At 42.0% G+C, this 25,582-nt stretch overlaps 2 protein-coding genes across 5 annotated transcripts in view; both read left to right on the forward strand.

The window, feature by feature from the left end:
• pum1 (pumilio RNA-binding family member 1) overlaps positions 1-11,877 on the forward strand; it is an 18,759-nt gene extending 6,882 nt beyond the window's left edge. For both annotated transcript variants that reach the window (XM_077590355.1, XM_077590356.1), the window contains exons 7-23: positions 771-943; positions 1,022-1,286; positions 1,377-1,470; positions 1,561-1,659; positions 1,734-1,876; positions 2,518-2,656; positions 2,735-2,869; positions 2,977-3,279; positions 3,939-4,181; positions 4,266-4,536; positions 5,268-5,397; positions 5,476-5,610; positions 6,801-6,938; positions 8,088-8,213; positions 8,377-8,498; positions 9,085-9,277; positions 10,563-11,877. In XM_077590355.1, the coding sequence (XP_077446481.1) occupies positions 771-943; positions 1,022-1,286; positions 1,377-1,470; positions 1,561-1,659; positions 1,734-1,876; positions 2,518-2,656; positions 2,735-2,869; positions 2,977-3,279; positions 3,939-4,181; positions 4,266-4,536; positions 5,268-5,397; positions 5,476-5,610; positions 6,801-6,938; positions 8,088-8,213; positions 8,377-8,498; positions 9,085-9,277; positions 10,563-10,694 (2,841 nt within the window). In that variant the 3' untranslated portion in view covers positions 10,695-11,877. The remainder of the gene's footprint in view (positions 1-770; positions 944-1,021; positions 1,287-1,376; positions 1,471-1,560; positions 1,660-1,733; positions 1,877-2,517; positions 2,657-2,734; positions 2,870-2,976; positions 3,280-3,938; positions 4,182-4,265; positions 4,537-5,267; positions 5,398-5,475; positions 5,611-6,800; positions 6,939-8,087; positions 8,214-8,376; positions 8,499-9,084; positions 9,278-10,562) is intronic.
• Positions 11,878-13,154: 1,277 nt separating this feature from the next.
• The window catches only part of sdc3 (syndecan 3), a 35,382-nt gene continuing 22,954 nt past the window's right edge, over positions 13,155-25,582 (forward strand). Inside the window, exons 1-2 of one of the 3 annotated variants that reach the window (XM_077589974.1) lie at positions 13,155-13,408; positions 13,636-14,016. In XM_077589974.1, the coding sequence (XP_077446100.1) occupies positions 13,954-14,016 (63 nt within the window). In that variant the 5' untranslated portion in view covers positions 13,155-13,408; positions 13,636-13,953. Of the gene's footprint in view, positions 14,017-25,582 lie in introns of all 3 variants that reach the window. The other 2 variants (XM_077589973.1, XM_077589975.1) reach the window with 2 other exon arrangements.

Here is a 25,582-nt window from a genome sequence, read left to right on the forward strand (position 1 = left end):
TAGTTGCAATACTCAAGCGTAGCCCCGAATATGCACCAATAAACTTGCACATGCGCCAACCTGGGAGAAGAAAGGTATCGACATTTAAAACAAAATAAGAATAAAATTTACTGTACGGTTAGATTAAACTTATTTTTGAGTGTCTGCATCGTCATCCAAGTTCATTTAAATTTGTTTATGTTACGAGCGCGATACTGTGCAAAAAAACGCCCCCCCTCCGTGAAATCCGTCTAATTTTAGTACTATTAAACACATTTTAGTACTATCAAACCACTAGTTATTTGTTACTTTGTAAATAGATGGTGAATTAGAACAAATGTAAAAAAAAAAAAACAATCCCAAATCATGTTTTTTGGGTGTTTTTTCAGAATTCATTTGTTTTTAGTTCATTTCTATGGGAAACGTTCGTTTGAGTATCGACATACGAGCTCAGTCCCGGAACGAATTAAGCTCGTATCTCGAGGTACCACTGTATAGTATTTATTTTTAATTAAAAATTGTGATTTAGAAATGAATGTATTAGTATGTGTTTAATAACATTGTTGTATCTATCTAAGTATTTTCACAGTGCTAGTACTCGGCCATGTCTATATGCCTTACCTGATTTTGTTTATTTACTCATTCATGCACGGATTGAATGAATGAATATTATTAAAAATGACTTCACTGATGCCTCCTTTTCTAGTGGAAAAATAATGAAGTGGTCGAGAAAAAAAATGCAAATTTAAAAAGGGGACATGAGACTTTAAATCAAATGTTGATATTTACAGGGCCAGCGTGATGGCGAGGTGGTGGATGACAAGCGGGAGAAGCCAAAAGAAAGGTTTGAGGCGGAAAAATTGAAAGAACTAGCGGAAGTGGAGGCTGTGGTCATCAACGACGTCATCAACCCCAACGGTCTGCCAGTGCAGAACGGCCTCGACGTCGACGTCAAAGACTTTGGGTAGGCCTCTCGTCGTTGGCTTCTTCCACAGAAAAGCCGTATTTTAGGTAGTAACCAGCAATTCTGCTTTTCCCGCAGCCGCCCGCCTGGTAACATGCAGCCCCCGGGATCGGAGGGGGACCTGCTGGGCGGTCCAGGGGGGGTCGGCGTGGACGGGATGACTCCTCTGGGTGGCGGCGGGGGCCCGAAACCACCCGAAGACTTCTCCGGTGTGGAACAGGGTGGCGTAGCCATGGATCCCATGGAGTCGGTGATGGAGCCGCTGCAGTTCGACTACAACTCACAGATGCCCATGGATTCGGCGCCAACAGTCGGACTATTTGATTACGCCAACCAGCAGCAAGTAAGTGTCGAGCAGATCTATCCTCTGCTTTACGGCATGCTAAAATGGGAAAATGTATTTAATGCTGTATTGCACCATCTTTTGTGGCAGCTTTTCCAGAGAAATAACGCTCTTGCCGTGCAGCAGCTCACAGCCGCTCAGCAACAGCAGTATGCACTAGCGGCCGCACAGCAGCCACACATTGGTAGGAAAATTACACGCCACGTTTTTTTCAATGTATGAAAGTAAATGTGACATTATGCTGGTTCCTGATGTACTTGTTTTATATCTTCAGGTTTGGCCCCAGCTTTTGTCCCCAATCCTTACATCATCAGTGCCGGCCCACCAGGTACGGACCCCTACGCGGCGGGGCTAGCTGCAGCGGCGACTCTGGGTAGGTTTTATCGCTCAGTACACACCGATGAAAGATCGTTATCTGAAAAATTCTGTGTGTGTGTGTGTGTGTAGGTCCAGCGGTGATGCCTCATCAGTACTACGGCGTCACGCCCTGGGGCGTCTACCCTGCCAACCTATTTCAGCAACAAGCCGCTGCCGCCAACAACTCGGCCAATCAGCAAGGGGCAGGCCAGGGCCAGCAGAACCAACAGCAGGTTTGACATAGATTTTCATTTTGGAATTGTGGGAAATATATTGCAGGGATCCCAACTTGTGACCAATTTGACAGTGTTTTGTGGCCCCTTAGTTGACATCTTGGCAAATTGTTTGTGCGGAGTTGCGTTTTATATATATTATTTAATATATGGTCTTTGTTAGCACAAAGCAGTTGCATAGTATTCATCTATAGAATATTAGAATATTAAAGTACCGTGTTTTCACGACTATAAGGCGCACTCAAAAGTCTTAAATATTCTCCAAAATAGACAGGGTGCCTTATAATCCAGTGTGCTTTATATATGGAAAAAAAAATAAAATGTGTCATTCATTGAGGGTGCGCCTTATAATGCGGTGCGTCTTATGGTCGTGAAAATACGGTAATAAGAAAAAAATTGTTTTGTTTCGCAGACTTTGATCGTTGGCGACATAAGGTCTGTGTCAACACAAAACCTTTAATGAAATATTCAAATATACGCGCCTTTGCCATGGATACATTGAGATTGAGACCCTTGCTTTTATGCTGTGCCCCCCTTTTACCCTTCAGAGATCAGGACAATACTGAGAAAAACGTTGGATTTTTTTTTTTTTTTCATACTGCTTGTTCAGTATATTGTTAACAATCTGTTTGTCCTCAAAGGTGATGCGTGCAGGGGGCAACCAGCGTCCCTTGACGCCCAGTCAGGGGCAGCAAGGGCAGCAGAATGAGCAGCTGGTTGCCACGGCAGCTGTCAACTCAGCCCTGGCTTTCGGGCAGGGGCTCGCAGCAGGAGTGCCTGGTTAGTCTCTTTTTTAAATTTTTTTAACTGATGTTACTTTTCCTTGGTGTGCTCATCTATTTCTACTCGGCCTCCCAGGGTATCCGGTCCTGGCCCCCGCAGCATACTATGACCAGACGGGTGCCCTGGTGGTTAACACGGGGGCTCGTAGCGGTCCCGTCCGCCTCATGGCCCCCGCGTCTGTCATCATATCGCCTTCTGCAGCGCAAGCAGGTAAAGAATGCATACATGAGGGGAAAAAAAGTGTCGAAAATAGCCACATTCCCTCATGAACGTTAATGAAAGACAATAAAATTGACATGCTTTTTGTTTCCCCGTAGTCGCCGCCGCGGCGGCTTCGGCGGGCGGTGCCAACGGGGGCCTGGGCGGCGGCGCCAACGGCCCCTTTCGAGCCATGACGTCCCAGCAGCCCCAGCAGCAAGGGGGACCTGGAGGCGGCCCGCTGGGAGGCAGCTCCTTCTACGGATCATCGTCGCTCAGCTCGTCATCGCAGAGCTCTTCGCTGTTCTCGCAGGGCTCCGGCCAGCCCGGTCCGGGCTCGGCTTCCCTGGGCTTCGGCCAGCAAGCCTCATCATCCCTTGGGGCTTCGCTCGGGGCCACGTTGGGAGGCTTCGGTACTGCAGGTAGGGATTGATTTAATTGATTGTGTCCTTACGGGGCCAGCGTCAAGTATTGTTTTACTTTTGACATTATATAAAATTAGAAACGCCCTTTTTTTGTCCCATTTTTGGGTCTAGATTTTTTTGGTATAATGATAATTTTGATACTTGAACATGCAGTTTTAAAAACCTTATAGTTTCAGATGGGGTAACATGAAGGAAAATGTGTTTGTGTCTTTCTTCAGATTTTGTTTCGTAGAACTGCGGTGCAGTGTGTCACTTAATTATGACGTTTTGGTTGCAATCTTGTGGATGTACCGCAGAGGTGTCTGGTCTAGCCTAGTTATTTTCCACCTATGAATGAGCCCAGGTTGAATAGAAATAATTGGAGTTGGTCTGAATTCACCCACAGTGTGATTATCGTCAATGTTAGCATTGTAACATTTTTAGGTGCTGCGTGTAAAATATTTACTTGGGTTCATTTAAAATTGGGAAACACTGCCCTAAAAATGTTCAATTTACCCCCCCCCCCCCCAAAAAAAGTCATATACCGCTTTAAAAAAATAAATAAGAACATTCCTTTCACTGAACAGGCAAAAAATGTGAAGTCAATTGTAATATATAATGATCAAAGTTGACGTGCATTATAATATTTGATGTTTGGTATCTTTGCTTCCCTCAAGTGGCCAACTCGAGCGGCGGGAGCGGGTCGCGGCGCGACTCTCTGACGGGCAACAGCGAGCTGTACAAGCGAACGCCCTCCAGCCTGACGCCCATCGGCCACGGCGGCTTCTACAACGGCACGCTGGGCTTCAGCCCTTCACCCGGGCCCGTTGGCATGCCGCTTCCCAACCAGGGCCCGTCCCACTCGCTAACCCCGCCACCCTCGCTCTCCAACCATAGCTCCTCGTCAAACCTCAACCTGGGTAAGCGGTCATTTGGAAGGCGCGCTACAGCAGATGTTCTCAAAGCTTTTTTTTAAAATGTGCTTGAATATATCCGCCTGGCAGGGGGTCTGACCAACGGGAGCGGGCGCTTCATCTCGGCCGCGCCGGGCGCCGAAGCCAAGTACCGCAGCGCCGCCAGCTCGGGCTCGTCGCTTTTCTCCCCCAGCAGTCAACTGTTCCCGTCGTCGCGGCTACGCTACGGCATGTCCGACGTGATGCCTTCGGGACGCAGCCGTCTGTTGGAGGATTTCCGTAACAACCGATACCCTAACCTTCAGTTGCGTGACATCGCCGGGCACATTATGGAGTTCAGCCAGGATCAGCATGGCAGCAGGTTAGTGCCGGGTGACAATAAAACGGAGTCAAGTGGATGTCTATTTTAAAAATCAATTGGTAATCCAGAGATAGATTCATTCTAAAGTTGTGTCCCGGCTAGGAATCGGTTGCCCGTAGCTTCACTTTGTTTAAAATATTCAGACGCCGTCACGACTCGGATTACGGTCTTGATGCGTTGATGTGACTGTTTTTTTTTTTTTTCCCAAAAAAACATGGTGAGCTGCTGGTGGGGTTCTCTACCAGATTTGCAAGTTTCCTGGTCACATATTTTAACGGTTAAGACATTATAAATATTGTGGAAGCCACTCAAAGAATGTGGATGTGGCCCCTGGGCTAAAGTTTGCCCAGGTCTAATTTAATGGATAGAATAAATATGAGACTGCTAGAGCCCTATGTAAGCTGGAAAAAAAGTTTTTGTGTACTCAAATAACCGACAACTTTCAAACATTGTTTTTTTTATTTTGCACTAGCAGCTTGCTCATCTTGGAGCTGACATACTCCTCAAAGTTTTTTCTTCTTCTACTGACTGCATAGCTTTATGCAAATGTGCTGTGTTCATTTTTTTTTGTATAGACACCATGACATAGGCTCTGTGCATTCCAGATATTGATTTGCTTGTCATTCTCACCTGATTTATCTTTAATTTAGTCTGCTGTCCATCATGTTTTGGTCGCCAGAGTTGTCGGACACTAGCAACATGCTAAGTTAAGTCATCGCTATCTGGCACAGGTTCATTCAGTTGAAGTTGGAGCGGGCCAGTCCGGCAGAGCGCCAACTTGTGTTCAGTGAAATCCTGCAGGCTGCCTACCAGCTCATGGTGGACGTTTTTGGCAACTACGTAATCCAGAAATTCTTTGAGGTATAACTCGGTGCACTTTGGATTGTACGGTTGGATCACAATTTTGTATTCAAGCCTTTTTTTAATTTTTATGTGAAGTTTGGGAGTTTGGACCAGAAGCTGGCGCTGGCCGAGCGAATCCGCGGGCACGTCCTGTCGCTGGCATTGCAGATGTACGGATGCAGAGTCATCCAGAAGGCACTGGAGTTCATCCCGTCCGATCAACAAGTCATTGTGAGTAGTCTCGTGTTTGTTTCGATCACCTATAATTAAGACATATCTAGTACAGTGGTACCTCGAGATACGAGCTTAATTCCTTCCGGGACTGAGCTCTTATGTCGATTTTCTTGTAACTCAAACGAACGTTTCCCATAGAAATGAACTAAAAATGAATTAATTCGTTCCAACCCTCTGAAAAAACACCCAAAACAGGATATTGGATTGGAAAAACATTTTTACTCGTTCTAATTCGCCATCTATTAACAAAGTAACAAATGTTAAGCGCCGTAAACTGCAATAATATTAGCCGTTCTTGGATTAGGGTGAATAATATATGCATAAGCAAGTATTGTCATAGTTTCTCTTTAATGCTGCGTCAGTGTTTTCATCCAAATATCCATTGCTGAAAAGGTTATAACACTGCTAAAGATTCTATCCAATAATAAGTAATTTTTTTTCTCCTCTCTCACAAAACTTTATTTTTATGAGACATGATGTCAGCATACCGAATTTTTCGGATTATAAAAGGCATCTTCAACGAACAAGTGACTTTTGTTACACAAGGCAAACCCGATCATGCGGTGCATTAGTTCATCAATGGACTGCATTTATCATTTGCTCTTAATATTTTTGCTTTGGAATTGTGTTATTTATTCATTTAAGTGTCTTTGGGTAATGTGGCTGTATCTCTTGAACACTTTATTGGATTAATATAACACAGTTTTGTCCAGCAGAATAGGTTTCAGCTCATTACGTTCAACCAGAATTCATTTTTGGGTGTTAATATTCTGAAAAATTGGTTATTTTTATTTTTTGCAGGCCGCTCAAAATGTGGCAGTCTAAGTTTTCAGGTTTTAAACATGCCCCATCACAGAACAGCTGGGAATTCTCTGTTATTTACTCACAACACTAATCCTTGTTGCCATGATAGCAATTGAGTGTTTAAACCTCTCAAGTTACTTAAAAAAAAACAAAAAAAGGGTGACTCATTACATTTTAGGGCCAAGACCCGCGAGGATGTGTTTGTGCTCTATAAAACGTTTCCCGACTAGAGTTTACGAGTTGTTTTCTCCAAGGCCAGTGTTTTTAAGCACACCGCTATTTGTCGGTCACACTTAAGCCTCGGTTTTAAACAAACAAATGCTCGGGGGGGGACTATTTGATTTCTCGCAAACGATTTACTTGCCTTTTTTCTCTCTGGGCAGAGCGAGATGGTGCGTGAGCTGGATGGTCACGTGCTCAAGTGTGTGAAGGACCAGAACGGCAACCACGTGGTGCAGAAGTGTATCGAGTGTGTGCAGCCGCATGCCCTGCACTTCATAATAGACGCCTTCAAGGGACAGGTGTGAATCACGTATACAGAGAAACGAGAGAACACACATTTTCTCCTGTCACCATGGCAATGACAACCACTGCAATACGGTAGCCTTTTTTGGATTGATTTGCTAGGTGTGTCGTTTTAAGAAATTCAACAACAACAAAAAAAGTAACCTTTTCGCATTGGAATTGCCAGGTGTCGGTTACAGGTATTTATTTGCGTGTTTCAGGGTTGTTTATGTAGTCTGCATGTTAAGTGTTTGGAGTGTGAGGAATTTAGTGACGCCCTTCTCCGTGGGGTGTAATTTTTACGAACCCACATCAATCGGTGCTTTATAACTGGGAGGTCTCATGTGGAAAAATTGACCAACGAGACCAATGCTCTTGATGACAAAAATTAGGAAAATGGGTCCAAAGGTGATCATTTTTGCTTCTTGGAATTGCTTTTGTGACTAAATATTAATGTTACAAGCTCCGATGCAAAAGGTAGTAACCCATGCATAATAAGTCTTGAAACCAAAAAACATCCTTAAAAAAAAAAAACTGGGTCTTAGCAGCAAATATCAGTGTAGCATTTTTCCCCTCCCTAATTGCACTCACAGAATTGTTTATGAAAGAATACAAGTTAAACAATACTATATTGTTTTACAAAAAACAACCCTGTTTTCCCCAACTAAAAGACTTTTATATATGTATATATGCATTGAGACATTTTCTCAGTGCGCCTTATATTAATATTCATTTATCATTGTATGGAATTCTCTTTAGCACAGCTCCATCTAGTTGATGTGTAACACAACTCCTACGCACTACTAATATTAGTACTACTACACCTCAATCTAGTGGATGTACAACTCAATCCCCTACTACTACCACTCATTATCATTTATTAACTGGTGTACCTTGTAAATATATAAGCCAATACATCAATTATACACCAATTTCGTCATACGCAGTTTCTGGGTGTGATGACAAGTAGGCTTTTTTGTTGTTGATAATGACGACAGGGCCTATGTCCGATTATTATTATTATTATTAAATAATAATGAAGCACATTTTAAGACATTCATTGAAGGTGCGCCTTATAGTGTGGAAAATATGACAGTTGATTATTCACTAGAATTCCAAGTATAGCTGGTCAATACAACTTTATAATACACCGTTTATTGTGTTAGGTATTCGCCTTGTCCACTCACCCATATGGCTGCCGGGTCATTCAGCGCATCCTGGAGCATTGCCTACCCGAACAAACGCTGCCCATCCTCGAAGAGCTTCACCAGCACACGGAGCAGCTCGTGCAGGTTCCACTACCTCCTTCGCTACAACGCATAACGATAGAAATTCCGTCAACTAGATGAAGAGGGTCGTGCGCCCCGCGTACCGCACTTTTAGAATCGTCGGTCTGTCGTTGTGTTGCGTGCATTTGCTCACCTTTTTTGTTTGTTTGTGTGCGTTTACTTGCAGGACCAGTACGGCAATTACGTAATCCAGCACGTGTTGGAACACGGCAGAGCCGAAGACAAGAGCAAGATAGTGGCGGAGATCAGAGGGAACGTGCTGGGTCTTAGCCAACACAAGTTTGCCAGGTAGTCTTTATTGTCATTATTCCCAGCGGCGTATAACCAAATTGGTGGTGCTACTCCGCAAAGTGCGTTTTTCCCCAATAAAAACATAAATAAGTCAATTAAAAAGTCAAGGTCATTCTAAAATATTGCACAATCTAAGATATTGAATTGTTATTGCACAGAGCCGCTGCACCCGCGCGCGCCGCCATCTTGGATCTTCCATCAAAGAAAGATGGCAGACTTTTCTGCCATCTAAAATATTGAACAATCTTCTAAGATATTGCATTGTTATTGCTCAGAAGGCCTTGTGTGTCACACTAATGCAAGTAGAGAGCAAAGAGCCACTGCACCCACGCGTGCCGCCATCTTGGATCTTCTATCAAAGAAAGATTGCAGACTTTTGCACCTAACTCCAAGGATAGTGAAAAATGAAAAAAAGTTCTAGTGAAAAAATTCCAATCCAACACTATAATAATAAAAAATGATAAGAATATATCTAGAATACAATGTACCCACAATAAGGCAAAATATTTTAATATGTAAAATAATAGATCCCCAAGCAAACATTGCATTTATGTCCGTGTACACTTTTTTTGCGTTGGGTTAGCAACGTGGTGGAAAAGTGCGTGACGCACGCGTCGCGGGCGGAGCGAGCGGTACTGATCGACGAGGTGTGCAGCCTGACGGAAGGGCCCCACAGTGCCTTATACACCATGATGAAGGACCAGTACGCCAACTACGTGGTGCAGAAGATGATCGACGTGGCCGAGCCCACTCAACGCAAGATCGTCATGCACAAGGTATACTATTAAAACACACATTGTTAATGGGAAATATTTTCAGCTGATTTGTGTATACATTTTTTTGGGATGGCGCTTCATTTTGATTGTTTAAAGCAGCTGCTTTTTAGATTTTTGGTCCAAAATGGTACTGCAACCAGGATCAACCAATTCAAGAGCATAGCTTTTGGGTTGCCAGATAAGCACTTCACAATAGAGAATCAAGCTGTTATCACATCATTGTTGCGTTTCAATCACATACTCACGATGCCCAGGTGAAGATGCTATTGTTGGCAATATGTTATTTTATTTTTTTCTTATGTTTATTGAAATATTAGGGCTATTTTATGAATAAACTTCAAATGTCTTTTGAGGTTCATGATACGCTATAGATCCAGTTGGCGATGTCACAGGGGCAATCATATAGGAAATGATTTCTCCATGTGCAAATAAGGCTAAGTTAGTGAGCAATTAATACGTAATCATGGCTTAGTGGAATTCTGATGTATGAATTTATTGATTTATTTATTTTGCCCAGATGACTGGTGCGAATGCAATTTGCTGTTTAAAAAAAAACTCTTTAAACTTCCGCGCTGCCAATTTATGCCTGTAAAAAATAAAAGAAAAAATCCATTGTGTTTATACGACTAGTTCAAACGCTGCGTCTCCCTTCAAAGAAAGGAACAGCAATTTGGCCAAAGGCTTTATGTACCTTCAAAGGTAGGATGGTAAATTAGGATATCATAATAATCATAACTTTGTTGTTCTATTGGTTAATGGTATCTTAATTGGTTAAGCAACCATTAAAACGCAAAAAAACGCTATCGTGTTCAGCTTTTAGAAAATTCTGAAAAATAAAGAATTTCATTTGAATGTGTAATAGGTATAAATTGTGGCTGACATATCGTCTTTGAAAACTTAATCACATTACAGGATATAACTTATAATATCAGAAAATACATTTTGCGATTTTTTTTTTTTTTAATATCCAAAGGCAGTGCCCAAGCTAACAAATATGCTAATCTTTAAAATTGACCTAAGGGGCAATCCTGCTGTTTCTGAGTTTTAATCTAATTACCGTAATTTCACGACTAAGGCACACCCTCAATGAATGACACATTTGAATGTTTTTCCATATATAAGGCGCACTGCATTGTAAGGCGCCCTGTCTATTTTGGAAAAAATTTAAGACTTAAGTGTGCCTGCTAGTCGTGTAATGTAGAGTACATTTGAATTCCGTAATTTACAAATGATCATTTGCTGTAAAAACTAATATTTTCTAAAAATCCCTCAATGTGATTTCCAGATCCGACCCCACATCTCCACACTTCGAAAGTACACGTACGGCAAACACATCCTGGCCAAGCTGGAGAAATACTACATGAAGAACGGCGTCGACCTGGGCCCTTTGTGCGGACCCCCCAACGGCATCATGTAAACGCCACGCCCCCCTACCTTTGCCAGTCATGTCGTCGTATCTTTAAAAGAAGGACCCCTTGCCCCACCCCCGCCCGACCCAGCCTGCTGAACTTGGGTGTGCGAATCATTTCTTTGGTTCATATTTCATTTTTGGCTCCCTTGGCAATTTTTCCCCAATTGACTAATTTAATTTCTCAGCCAAACGTAGACGAGTACACACACACGCACACGCATACCCACGCACCAACCCACACACACACACACACACACACACATGCGAGCTAACCAGCCTTCAGGTCATTTAGCATGGGAGTTTTCTGGTCTTGCTTCTATAAATATAACATGTATACTTGGTGTAGAATCTTTGCATATACAGTACATATAAATATATATATATAAATATATATATAAAAACTTTGTAGGTTTTTTCTGGTTTTTGATGTTGACTCTGTATCTATAATGTATCCTAGTAGTGACCACGCATACTTCTGACTGTATACTTGTACATTTGTAAACCCTTGTAATGTAAAAGTGCTTTACCACCCTTTTTTGGTATGATGAGAAAAATAGGGGGGGGACTTAACTTGTGCATTTCAGTGTATATTCTCACCATCTTGGTTTGTGACATGAGTTGTTGTATATTGTAAATTGTAATATCAAAATTTGCTTCTTTTTTTTTTTCCTCCAAAAAAGCCCTTTCTATATCTATTACGGGGTCGTACTTGTACAAAAAAAACATTCGCACCATTGCTTGATTTTATCTTAACTTAAAGGAAAAAAAATAATCTCCCACTGACTTTCTTTTTTTTTTTCCTTTTAGAGCTTTTTTATAGGAAAGTTTCACTTTTGTTGGGAGTGAACTGATTGTACAGAGGAGATTCTTTAGGTTTGTTTGCATTTCTTTAGACCTGTAAGTGCTGTATCATACTGTCTATTGTTTTTTTCTTCCCCTTTTTGGGTGAGAAAAGGCAGCCATTTTTGGGGGTGAAGATAAAAAAAAAAAAAAAGCTGCCTTGTGTATATTTACTACTACGAGCACACCCTGTAACCATATGTGTATAGTTAACAGAAACCTGTGTATGCTTACTTGCCTGGGCAACTATTTTTTGTAACTCCTGTTGTAGATTGTCTCTAAACAATTGTGTGATCTTTATTTTGGAACCAAATGAGAGAAAAACAAAAAAAAATGTTGAAAATTTAAACTACTGTGTTGGCGTCATTGTTCGTTTAACGACTTCCTTTTAATTCATTATTTTGTTGTCTTAATTGACAATTTATTGATTATCAACTGATTGAAAGAATAGCCTACTTTATTTTGATAGTCAACTGTTTAAAAGTAGTTACATTCTGTTTTTAGTTGCTTAATATATTACACTTTCTTTTATTACAGTAAGTATTGTTTTTTTAAAACTAGTTCATGCCTTTTTTTCCTAATTTACCCTTTCTAATATTTTTTTTAAATTTAATTTGACGAACAAAAAAAGCAGGGGAAAGTCTTTATAATTCAAGAACAATTTAAAAGCAGTATTTTATTTCTCTTTTATGGTTACAGTAATTTAAATAATTTTGTAATTGTGATAAATGTATTAAATTATTATTTGAATATGCAATAATTATTTTTTCTGGACATAAAATATTAGCACCTTCATTTTTATTTTCAAACAATTTTAGGTATAAGTAATCACATGCTTCAGCGGCTGGAAGCTTTCTTTCAAATTAAAGCATAATTAGAGCAAATGAAGACAAAACTAAGTAGCGTCTTAGCACCATATGTTACTGTTATGTTTTATTTTCTCTTATTTACAGGAGGAAAACAGACTAAAAAGTAATTGAGCCATCTACAACCCCCAAAGTCACAACAGATGCTTAATTAAAGAAAATCTAGTTATTAAAATTCACAGTTCTAATGGGTTTATTCTGTGAACTGATGCCAGAGAAAAATTGATAAAATAAATCTATCTGGTGTTTACCTCAAATGTTTTTTTTTTACATTTTAATGGCCAATAATACATATTTTATACAAAAGGACACAAAAAAACATTGAAAATGGTACAACTTCAAAATAAAAGTACTGTTTTTGTCTCCAAATTATACAGCAAATAAGAAAATCCGTTAAAAACCACACAACAGGAAAAACGAGTTGGTTCACACGTTTCCTGAAAGATAACACTTATTCCCCTGTGGGGAAAATGACATTTAATCACCATTAATGGCAGGAAATGACTAAGTGGAAATTGCTTTACGTTAACTGTCATTTTTAATTTTGACGTCGTGGAACATGATGAAAACAAATTTGGAATTCATCTCAGTGTCTCGGAATGACGAAATGAGTAAAATTAAAATTCAATGAAAGGGCTATTTTTAAACACCTTCCATTGATTCTGCAACCTGCTCGGTTGCTAGGCGACCACGTCCATGACGTAGTGGATGGTTCGTTAGACACACCTGATCGGGGCAGCTAAATTTAACGTGCATTTGTTTTCGTTAGAAATTTAAATTGGACTTTTTATTTAAGTTGGTTAACATTTGATCATTTTGAAATCTGTCAATTATTACTTCGTCTGCCTTTTGTTCTAACGTGTTTTTCATTGTTTGTTCACTTTTAATTCAAACAATTCAAAACTAAGATGGGAGGGGCTACACTTCCGCCTTCACGTGACTTGATTGATTGGACGTGATTAGTTGTCGCATCACACCTGACTGGACTACAATGGCGGAGGGTTCTTTTACAAAGTAAGAAAACTCTTTTTTTGTTTTTTTAAGGGCTAAAATACAACCACATTGTCCAGCTTTGATTGAAAATAAAAAAAAAACCGAGAGACGTCCCCACGTTTCCACTTCCCCAGCCGGTACCCACATTTCCTTTTCCGCTGCCGGTACTTGCTCGAGCTGCAGGGGGCAATCCTCTTCCGCGGAACCCCCTCTCCAACCCTTCGTCATTCAACCCCTCCTCCCGCTAGACTCCCGGTTCCAGGCGGCGTCTCCATACGGAACATCCTGCCTTCTTAACGGCGAGGGGGGAGGAGACAAGAGAGAAAGAGAGCCGGAGGGAGGCCAGGCGAGCCACTAAATCTGTCAGGAGCGAAGGGAGAGGCGGCTTGGAACTATTAAAAAAAAAAAGGGGACGGGGGAGCCTTTTCTCCTTCTTTTTTTTTTTGGTCTGGCGTGTGGATTTGCAAGCCCCGGGGACCTCGGCGCGCTCTGAAAGTTGGACCTCAGACGGCTTGGACGACCCCCCTCGAAGGAGGCAGCGGCGGCTTCCACCACCGCGACCGAGCATGAGGCTCCTGCCCGGGTTGCTGCTGCTGCTGCTGGCGCTGGCCGCTCACGTCGCCGCCGCGGTAAGTCAAGGAGGCAACCTCCCCCCCCACCTTTCTACCTACCTAACCCCACCATGTTGGATCCTTTGTGTGCACGCGCACGTTGACGTCTACTTAACCAGCTCCGTGGGCGTGCGCATGCGTTGTTAATAAGACACTAGTGATGATATCCATGAGGAAATCCTGAACTCGACCTACATATTAGACCTGTTTGCCCCCCTCCCCTCCCCGGTATTTCCCCCTCCCCCTGTACATTTACGTGCGTGCGTGCTCGTGCCTCCGTGTGTAATTAGCGAGTCATCTCTAATTGAGTTTGATTACGGGTTCTTTGCGGTTTGTGATGTCTGTGTCACCGCTCTCGCATCCCGGCGTAAATTCGGGAGATGGGGGTGGGAAGCTGGGGGGCAGGGGGGGTGTTGGGTATCTTTGGTGGGTGGGGTAGTGGGCACGTTGCATTACGCGTGGATGTAGATGAATGATGTCATCGGGACCCCTCACACCTCGTCTGCACCCTGCCCCCCCCACCCCCAACGCTATCGAAAAACGGGACCACCGTCACAACACGCCCACGATGCCGAGTGGCGTTTCTAAGCGTGGAAGTGGAAGATGAGGCACCGAAACCAGATGAAGGAATGTAAAAATAGACCAAATTGTAAGGAATTACTGTCGGTGACGTGATTGCAAACCCCAGAAACCAGAAATGGAGTGGTTTCCTCAAGGAGTTTGACACGAACCCGTTACCGCAGCTTGCCCTCTAATTTCTTGTTATTTTGGAATCATCGGTGTTCAAATACCCGGCCACACCTTGAGACTTTTTGAGATGTTTGTGTTGCAGACTAAAAGTACAATATCGGACTCTTTTAACAACGATTCGATTCTCATCAGGATCTCAAGTGCGGTGCCGACAGTGTCGGCTAACTTAAACGACCTGTCACAGCTGCTTGTTAAAGTCAAAGCGTTGCTGCTGAACAGATGAAGACACCGCGTTTATTTATTCACTTTATAGGGAGGACTGCTAGGAATCATTTAAGGTGCGTCAAACACCGCGTTTGCATCCACACATGAAATCAGCCCTGATCATTCGGGTTAAAAAAAAATCAGGTTTTGAAAGTATTAACTCTTCGACCGCAATGGACGTCCAATCCGGTTTGACTGGGAGACTGGCAGCAATCATTAGAGCCCTCCAGTCAAACTGGAATGCCATACCATACATAAATTTTCAATACCAGGCCACAAAATATTGTCTTGAGGGTCTCAATTGGCCCCTGGGCCGCAAGTTGGAGACCCTTTTTCCCTTTAAAATTCAGTTTGACTTCAGTTGTGCTTTATTAGTATTATCTCAGTCAGTTCTATAAAAATCCAGCAGACAGAAGTGTAGCTGTCTGTAGTGAATTATCAAGAGGATTTGTATTTTTTTTTTTTTTGTGTGTGTGTGTGTGTGTATGTATGTTTTTTTTCTTTCAGTGCTAAAATGTTTGACGCGGCTCTTCATCACACACACGTTAGGATTATTACTGGGTCAGTCGGTTAGCATAGCAAAGAGCCTTCTGGCCTGGACTTGAACTAATCTGCCGTCAAGTGTACTAACTGGAGACACGTTTGGATTTGACTTGGGTGTGTGCGACTGTGGGTGTCGGTGTGTGTGTGTGTGTGTGTGTGTGTGTGTGTGTGTGTGTGTGTGTGTGTGTGTGTGTGTGTGTGTGTGTGTGTGAGAGAGCATGATAAATGAGAGCGTCGGGTGAGAGGAATTTATGCGGGGGAGTAATATTGACAGATACAGGTGTGTGTTTGAAAATGGGAGGGGTCAAAGCGTGATGTGGGTGATTTACGGCCCCCCGATTAATCGTCAATAATCGCTTGTCGTTATGCATCTATGACTCATATTGCAAATTCCTAATGCTAAATTGTTTTAAATTCATCTTTGAAGTTGTTTACATTTGTGTTTGTGTGTCCACGTGCTAACGTTAGCTTCCTCCTTACACTTGACAAATATTTACATCACTGGTGTCAAAGTGGAGGCCCGGGGGCCAAATCTGGCCCGCCACATCATTTTGTGTGGCCTGAGAAAGTAAATGATGAGTGCTGACTTTCTGTTTTAGGATCAAATTTAAATGAAGATTATAGATGTATATTATATTTCCTGATCTTCCTACTTTTAAATCAATCATTGTCATTTTTTAATCATTTTTTTCTGTTTTTAGTTCAAAAATCATTTTGTAAAATCTAAAAATATATAAAAATATGTTCTGTTTTCCACTTTAATATGGAACATAATGATTAAAAGAGATTTTCCTTCACAAAAAAGCTCAAATAAACATTGTTTTAGATCTATAAAAAATGGAATAGTTAGGGCTTTTGAACCAGTTCTTTTAATCCATTTAAAAAAAAAAAAATCGAAATATTATATCTAAAATGGATGGTCCGGCCCACATGAAATGGAGTTGACGTTAATGCGGCCCGCGAACCAACCCGAGTCGGACACCCTTGACCTACATAATTACTGCCTGTTATTCATTTTAATACATTAAGAAAATTTCTTATCTTTTTTTGTGGGTTTCTCACGTTCTTCATATAAAATTAAGACACTAATCATTTTTAAAGGGTTTTATTGGTTGTTTACTTTAAGGAATTAAGATTTACATTTAAAAGACTGCTCTACTTATGAACAATCCAACTTACAAAACAACTTCTTTCCAATGACTTTTGTAAGTAGAGGTACCACTATACTTTCCCATGAATTGACCTACAAAATATGTGTTGCAACATCAATGACCTTTATTTCAATGGGAGAAATACAGATTCTTTTGTGTGAGGTCTAGGGGAGTGTCAAATGTTTATTGTGGGGGGGTTGTGACAGAGATACAAGTGTACGCATGTGATTGTATTTTAGGCTACTTCCTGTTATCTTGACTTGTGATATCATGTCCGGGCGGGCGGCTGTGTTTTGCCCGATTTTCCCACAGACATCTGTTGGCTACCAAGGATAGATAGCCTCGTCCATGCGCGCATATCTGACTTCTGAGCCCCGATTGTCCATCTGTCGGCGCGTGGGAAAATAACTCGCAATTCTCCCGATGCCAACAACTTGTCCTGGCCGGCTCCTCCGAGGCGTCGCGTTCCCTAGGCCCATCGCAAACGAGCCCCCCCCACCCCGCCCGTGGCGACCCCCTTCTCCGAGTTGGCAGACAAAGCCGCTTCAGAAAGCGAGAAAGATCTCGAGCAGCTTGAGATGGAGGCCGAGTGTGGAATGTCGGTCGGGAGGCAATTTGATGCAGGAAGCAGGCAAGGGGGGGGGACAAAGTGCCTTTACACGCGGCCAGGTATAAAAGACCCCCCTGGGGGAGGGGCTCCAGAGGTATTTCAGGTGTGCCTGTGAAGGCGAGGGTGGGCGTGAGGGCGGTCAGCTTCCTGTGGAGAGAGGAAATGAAAGAGATCATAGTTCATATCCGGGCACGTTGACAGCCTGAGGTCAGCCACGGTGAAGAAAGACAGCTTTCAGGACCCCCCCGCCTCGGCCCCCCGAGAGCCCTTCCGAATCGTAAACATATACACGTCATTTTTTGTCTCATGAGACTTTTTTGTTCTCACAGGGAAATTCCCAATTATTGTCAAAGCATTTGTGGCAGATGGATTGTTTATTGAGATCAGTTTGATCTAAAAAAAGACCCTAAGGGGGGGGGGGGGGCTAAGCCTGGTATCACTTGAACTAAAAGGTCATTCGGGGTCAAGGCCAACACGAGACGCTTGTCAGTTCTTGATAAAGTTGAAAAAAGTAAAATCACGATGCGATGTTTCCCTCTGAATTTGAGTGAACTTTTTTCAAGCCAAAAATGCTAAATGTTATGATCGCCAATTCTGATTGATTGGTGATTGGAGTCTGACTCGATGTCCCGATTCGTTACTCATGTTTCGGTAGCTGATTTTGGGGTAGTCAGTCATAAGATTGGACTACTGTTTTTTTTTTTAGGAACTAGTTATATTAAAATAGCATTGTGTAATATTTTAAAAAGGAGGAGCTCACTTTAAAAGAGAAAATATGAGCTGCATTATTTTTACTTGGAAAAAATATGGCAAAACATGAAAATAAATTAGGATATGGGCATCTCTAGTTGAGTTGTGTGATAGTTATGTGATCATCTTATGCACATGTGTCAAAGTAGCGGCCCGGGGGCCAAATCTGGCCCGCCGCATCATTTTGTGTGGCCCGGGAAAGTCAATCATGAGTGCCGAAATTCTGTTTTAGGATCAAATTAAAATGAAGAGTATAGAGGTATATTAAATTTCCTGATTTTCCCCCTTTTAAATCAATCATTGTCATTTTTTAATCCATTTTTCTATGTTTTTAGTTCAAACATCCTTTTGTAAAATCTAAAAATATAAAAAAAAAACCTAAAATAAACATTGTTTTAGATCTATAAAAAACGGAATATTCAGGGATTTTAATCCAGTTCTTTTCATCCATTTATAAAAAATAATAATCTGAATATTATATCTAAAATGGTCCGGCCTACGTGAAATCAAGTTGACGTTAAAGCGGCCCACAAACCAACCCGAGTCGGACACCCTTGATCTTATGTATTCAAACAAGCCTATCGGGGGGGGGGGGGAAATCCAAAATGGTGAGGCTAGGCGCTTAATTAGCATGTTTTTTTGGGAGTAAATTCAACAGAACATATGAAACACTCACCCAATAGATTTCAGGCCATGTCTGAAAGGCTCTTCTGTAACATAAAAATGACAACTTAAACATGCAATTTTTCCATAGCCAATGTTCTTGTCGTTTACTGCTTTGTGTCAACTTCTAATTCCGTAATTCACTCAAACCAGTCTGAGTGACGCCCATTTTATATTAACGCTTTTCCTTCAACATGTTTGTTATGACACACTTGCGAGCGTTAGGAATGTTTTTGTGGAGAAACCAAAAAAAAAAAAAAAAAGACGCCGTTCACCACTTCTCGCCGCAACCCGCACAGGCACGTTTGTGGCGACACACATCAAAGCCAGTCATTATGATATTATATTTCGCACAAACACTCGTTGATGGCGTGCCATTCTTAAAAAAATCGCAGTGACTCAAACAGGGGAGACGCTAAAACCCCAAAGGTGGGTTTTTTTTTTCCCGTTTACTCGCGTCGGAGAATTCCGCTTGTTCAGATACTAAACATACACACACACACACACACACACACACACACACACACACACACACACACACACACACACACTCGTCTCCACTGCAGTAATTGGGAAGCCCAACACACACGCATTCAGACACACACATATTCTCCAGAGACGGGGCGAGATGAAAATGGAGGCGGTGGAAGGAAAGAGGAGTGGAAAAAGGGAGAGAGGAAGATAATGAGGGGTGTGGAGGGAAGGAAGGATGGATGGATGGATGGAAAAGGGCTTAGGTTCATGGCAGGCGTGGAGCACACCCGCAAAAATGCAGCTGGATTCAGGTTCAGGACGGGAGCGCTACCTGCCCTCCGTCGCCATGACGACCACCTCCGTCGGGCCACGGCACGGTTTTGGGATGGACGCTAAAACCTTCAGATACGAGCTTAATGAGTTCCAGGACCGAGCTCGTATGTCAATTTACCCGTATCGCTCTCAATCTCTCTCTCTCTCTGAACCGCTTCATCTTCGCTAGGGTCGTGGAGGGTGCTGGAGCCTATCCCAGCCTGAATTGGTGGCCAGCCAATCGGAGGGCACGATGATACAAACAACCTTTCATGCTCACACTCATAATTTAGAGCAAGGGTGTCAGAAACAAAGGTTGGTTGGCGGGCCGCTTTAACGTCAACTCGATTTCACACACATGGGCCGGACCATTTTAGATATAATTTTTAGATATTTTTTTATAAATGGATTAAAAGCCCTGAATATTCCATTTTTTTTATAGATTTAAAATAATGTTTATTTTTGCTTTTTTAAATATATTTTTAGATTTTACAAAATGATTTTTGAACTAAAAACACAGAAAAAATGGATTGAAAAATGACAATGATTGATTTAAAAGGGGGAAAATCAGGAAATGTAATATACATCTATACTCTTCATTTCAATTTGATCCTAAAACAGAAAGTCGCCACTCATCATTGACTTTCCTGGGCCACACAAAATGATGCGGCGGGCCAGATTTGGCCCCTGGGCCGCCACTTTGACACATGTGTCATAGAGTATTCGTGTCCAATTCCTACATCCGCCTGTCCTCCGTGTCTGGACTTTTCTATTTAGAGTCCAAGCTCTAATCCGGATGCACGCCAAAACGTAACAGGATACTCCTCAGCCGCCCGCCGCCAACAAACAAACAATGAACACCGCGACCCTTTGCAATTATAGTCTGGAGTCCAGTCGGAAAGCGGCGGTCCCGCCGGACCTGGCCCCCCGTGACCTCCCAGATCCTGACCCCTTTATTAAACCGATGATGGAGCGTGGAAAACCGCCACGGGGGGGGGGGGGGGGGGGGGGATGGAAACAGGATTTCTTTTCGGAGCCGACGCATGAGTGTCCGTCCCATCATACGAGAAATTTGAGATACGAGGAATATTTCGAGTAAATTTTCGCCCTGAGATACGAGACAAATTTGACATAGGAGTACACGATGCGGCCGCTAGGTGGTCCTTTTCAAGCTAGCACAAGTTGTGAGGCACGGAGAAGCAGCTGCTATATTTTAACTTTTTTTTAACAATGATTAAACTAACAAACTGGAACTGTCTTAATTTATTTTTTTAATAAAAAGGAAATATTTTCCTTGACAAAATGAGATATTTGCAAATAGCTTCTTATGCTTTAGAGTACCATTTGATTATTCATAATACAACTTGACTCCGCATATTTTTGGTTCAATGCGCTTTTATCGGTAATTTCCAAGCCGAGAGTTAAATAACTGACTCCAATAATGATTTTTGTATGATCCAATTAGTCGCCCAATCGTAAAAAAAAACTGCAGATTAACGACCCAAATAATCATTTGAGGCAGCCCTGGTTGTTGCCTGGCGTTTATCTGGGAATAAATTCCCATTCCCAATACCCAGCACTTGATTTAATTTCCCCATTGCACTTAATGTAAAATGGCATAATGACATATAAGTGAATTTGAAAGACTTGTTGCTAAGACGCCCCAAGTGCGTGTTTACCCGTGTTGTGTTGACAAAGTGCGTGTTTGTGCGTTCCTTCGGGTCACCAGGTTACGGGATGGAAACAGGAAGTGAAGCGTACTTCCTCACTGGGCGCTTTTATCCAGATGTGTGCGTGTTTGTTTGCCAAATGTGCAGGAAATGCGACTGTGTGCGTGTGTGTGTGTGTGTGTGTGTGTGTGTGTGTGTGTGTTTGAATTATTCAGCAGACGGAGGAGCGAACCAGGTCACGAGCTCATTGCAAAAACGGCCATCTTTCCATTTCCACGCGTACACTTCTTCATCCAGCTTTCTTCCAGCACCCTCTTCTATTCCCCTGTAATGTATTTGTCCATCCGTCATTCCCCCCACCCCCATAAAAACCACCAAATATCCTCTCCAAACACTGTCACTCAGCCATCCCATAATTATCCAGCGTCGTATTATCGACATCCTTAGATTCACTAGATTTTTTTTTTACAGTAATAGGATGTTTACAAATATTTTAGTTTGAAATTTAGAAAATCAGCGTAACTGACTTGACTGTTTTTTTAAAAAATATTTCCAAAAATTTAATAGAATATTTATTTTTAATATATTTCTTTTTTAAATATATTATTTAAATAAAAAAAGGAAATAATCACTTTTTTTACCATTTCCATTTTTGATTTAAAATCATAAAAAAAATACAATTTTTTTTTGAAAGTTGAATAAAACTGAGAAAATACAGTGAATTAATTTCTTTATTTTTTTTAACTTGGAAAAAAAAACTCTTCTAATAAAATTAGAGCATATAATCATTTTCAATATATATGTACTTATTTTTGAATCAAAAATAGTTTGAGCATTTTTACTTTCAAATATTTCTTTTAAAAGAGGAATAAAGCGTAACATAGTGTATGTGTCTTTAGTTTTTTATTGTTGTCATTTTTCTTCAATTAGAAAATAAAATATAGACTGTAATGTTTGCATTTCTTTCTTGGCCTTTATAAAGACAAAAAAAGAAACATTTACAAAACGTTCTTGTTTTTTGATCAAAAAATCTATTTAAAAAAAAGAGCTGATTTTTATATCTAGTATTTTGTTTTAACACGAAAAAAATTGAACTCAACTCGACTTTAATTTCGCACTGCCAGCCGCTCCACGTTCATACGGATTGGACGTCTATCTGGCGAATGAACGGTCGCCGCCCTCTCCCACATCCGCCTTCCTATTCTCCGCCCACCCATTGATGCCGCCGCCTTCCACCCGTCGGTTCATCCATGCGCGTCCGACTCCTGCGGCGCTATTTTCCCTAAACAGGAAGGCGGACGGCGAGCTTCCCACATGTTACTCACGTCTTCCCCATTATCGGCCGGCCACGAGGGACGAGCATTGATCCAATTAAACGCAGACATTGACACGGCGGCCGCCTTCGGTGCTCGGCGGCGGCGGCGGTGAGCGCGCGGCGTCTCGCTTTCGACCTTTGAACTCTCCCACTTGAAAGGCCCTTTCAAAGGCATGTGCAGGGCGAGCGAGTTAATGAGCTGCCAGAGTGGGCTCTTTTGACAAGTTTCCCCGGCTTTTCTGGCCGCGTTGCATCTTTCCCAGAAGCCCCCCTCTCTCTCTACCTGGCTGGCGGCAGGTGGTTCATTTTCCTAATCGTTCATTCTAACAGTTGTGGATTAGAGCGAAAATCGTGCCTTAAAATTCCAGCCCAACGCTTTAAGAACCCTAGCCGATACCTCTACTTACGATATTCATTGGTTCCAAGACTTTTTTCGTAACTTGAAAATTTCGTAAGTAGAGGTGTACTTTATATGTAAATTCTCCAATTCGTTCCACGGTCCTCACACAAATACCAACTAAACCCTTTAAATTTGGTGTCCCAATTTTGTATGAAAGATGTGAGGGAACACAAAAATGAGAGAACATTTTAAGAAAGTTATTTATTAATGTCTTAAAATAAAGCATATGAAAATGTGCCCCGTGCCATGGAAATATCTCCCTCCGCGGCTGTTATAGATGTAATACCCGTGTTTGTCCGCCAGATTGCGCTTATATTCCGTTCTACCAGGGCCGAAAGCCGTACACTTTGTAGTACATTTTAGACATTTACGTGTGCTCTGTCTGTGTGTGTGAAAATTTGTACCGTGTTGCATTTGTACAGTTTTTAAGCACTTAATAAGGGGAATTCAAAATAAAATAACGGATAAGGAAATGCATTTATATTTTGGGGGATTTCGTAACTTGGATCTTTTTCGTATATTGAGTCACTCATTTGCATATTAAAAAAAAATCATAACCTGAAACGTTCATACCTAGAGGTGTGGGTCAGTAGAGGTATGACTGTATATGTATGTAGAAATATTTGTCAATTAGTGCACGCGGGGGTAAGTTTTTGAATGAGTGAGGATGTGAGAGAGTGAAAGTGAGTGGCAGTGCCTGAGATTGAGTGCGAGATTGAATGTCATGTTTGTTATTTTTATTTTTTTTGAAAATGTATGCATCTTGACAGGTGTTTTTGTGTGTGACCACAAGTGCAAGCAAAAAAAAAAAAAAGTGAGAGCTAGTTTATCAGCGTTTTTAGCTGCGACCATTCACAAAATGACATTTTGAAGGATGGCAGCTGGCAGTTTATTCATAAATAAATGCAATTAGCACAGAGCGCCAAGTAATGAGGATCATTAACCAATGGCAATTGTTGCCGGGCGATTATCTGCATTGGTCGTCTTAATTACCGTGTCGTCACGGATGCTTGAGGAAGCTAAACGGCTCGTCTCATGCATGCCCAATGTTAGCCTGGTAAAATACAATAAGCTAGCTCCGCCCACGGTGCGTGGCGTTGTACGTACGTCGCGATGAAATCTCCCAAGGGAAGATGTTTTGGAAGTCAAGGAGTCTTGGGTGATGGATCCGGTTGCTCGGTTTCCAGCTGAAGCGATTAGCCGTCACGGCGGCGGCGGCGGCGGCTCAAGGTGCGAGCTGGCCGATTAGATCCGCGGCGGAGATGGATTTGAAGAGAATGAAAGGGGATTTAGGTCAAATGCAATTGTGGAGCCAGGCCACTCGAGAGGAAGAGGAAGAGGAGGAGGAAGTTGGGCACGCCATGAAAAAGCCGTACAGGCAGGAAGTCAACGTGTACAAAATTGGCGCCCTTCGTCATCTTCCTGTTTGTCCTCATCATCTTCTTTGTATTCCATTTTTTTTCTTCCCCGGTTGGTTTCTTCTATCTCTTTCTTATGGCGTCATGGCGTCACGGCGCCATGGCGTTATGGTGTCATGGTTTTTCGTCTTTGTCACCTTGCAGTTTCGTGCGTGTCGTCTTTTTATGCGCATATAAGCTGTACCCTCGGTTCAGTCTTTTTTTTTTTTTTTGTCCGACAAATGAGGCCTTTGCGATTTGTTTTTGATGTCGCCGGGTAGAAACGGGATTCGTCGGCCCGTGGGAGGCTCGTCAGCCAATGGGAACCAGCCCAGGGACCGTGGCGAGGTCATCTGCTCTTTATTATGCCCCGGAGGAGCAATTTGTTTACCACCTGTGTTGTATAGGATGGATTCCCCCGCCCCCTAATTACGCACATACCTCCACACATGCTAGCCTTCTAGATTTCAAGAGTTGATTGGATTTGGCCACTTTTCCCCCGCAAACTTGTTTTTCTTTGTCGTTTGCGTCTTTTTGACCTTTGCTCTTTACATCCATCTTTTCTTTTTTTGTCCTTGTCTTTCTGTTGTTTGTTTTCTTTTGCTCTTTTAGCGTTTAGCGTGTCCTCACCTTTTGTCCTCACTGTTTTCTTCTTCAAGTTTCCCGTGTTTGTCCTCGCAGTCTTCGTTTCTGTCCTTTTTCTTATGTTCAATTTCTTTGTGTTGCTGTCCTTGTGTTTTCTTTATCTTCATCTTTTGTTTTCATCATCCTTTATCGTCTGCCTTTTTTCCCCCCCTCCACATCCTCTTTATCATTTTCCCCATGTTTTGTTTCTTCTTCATCCTTTGTTTCCTCTTGTCATCCTCGTCTTTATCTTCATCTTATCATTGTTGTCCCTTTTTGTCTTTTTAATACCTTCTCCTGTGTTTTTTTTGTTTTGTTATTCTTTCTTTCCTACTTTGTTCTTCTCCATTTTCATTGTCTTTACTTTTTCCTCTTGGTCCTTTAAATCACATTGCTTGTCCATTTCTGCTCTGTCTTCTTTATCTTCATCTTCTGGACATTTCTTCCATTTCCCTTGTTTTCATCTTTGTCTTCGTCCTTCCTTTATTCCTAATATTTGTTCCAGTCTTCCCCTGAATCTTTGTTGCTCAATTTTTCTTGGTAATTTCCCATCTTTGTCCTTGTGTCTCTCACCTTCATACTTCCCACTGCCTCCCTCCCTCTTTCCTTCCTTCCTTCCTTCCCACACTTTTCCAATTCTCGTTCCCCCCCCCCCCCCCCCAACTCCTCACATGGCAGTCATCGGCCTAATTACTCAATCTGTAATTACACCAGCAGCGCC

This window comes from Stigmatopora argus, chromosome 21, assembly GCF_051989625.1.
Source record: "Stigmatopora argus isolate UIUO_Sarg chromosome 21, RoL_Sarg_1.0, whole genome shotgun sequence".
NCBI classification, from domain to species: Eukaryota; Metazoa; Chordata; class Actinopteri; order Syngnathiformes; family Syngnathidae; genus Stigmatopora; species Stigmatopora argus.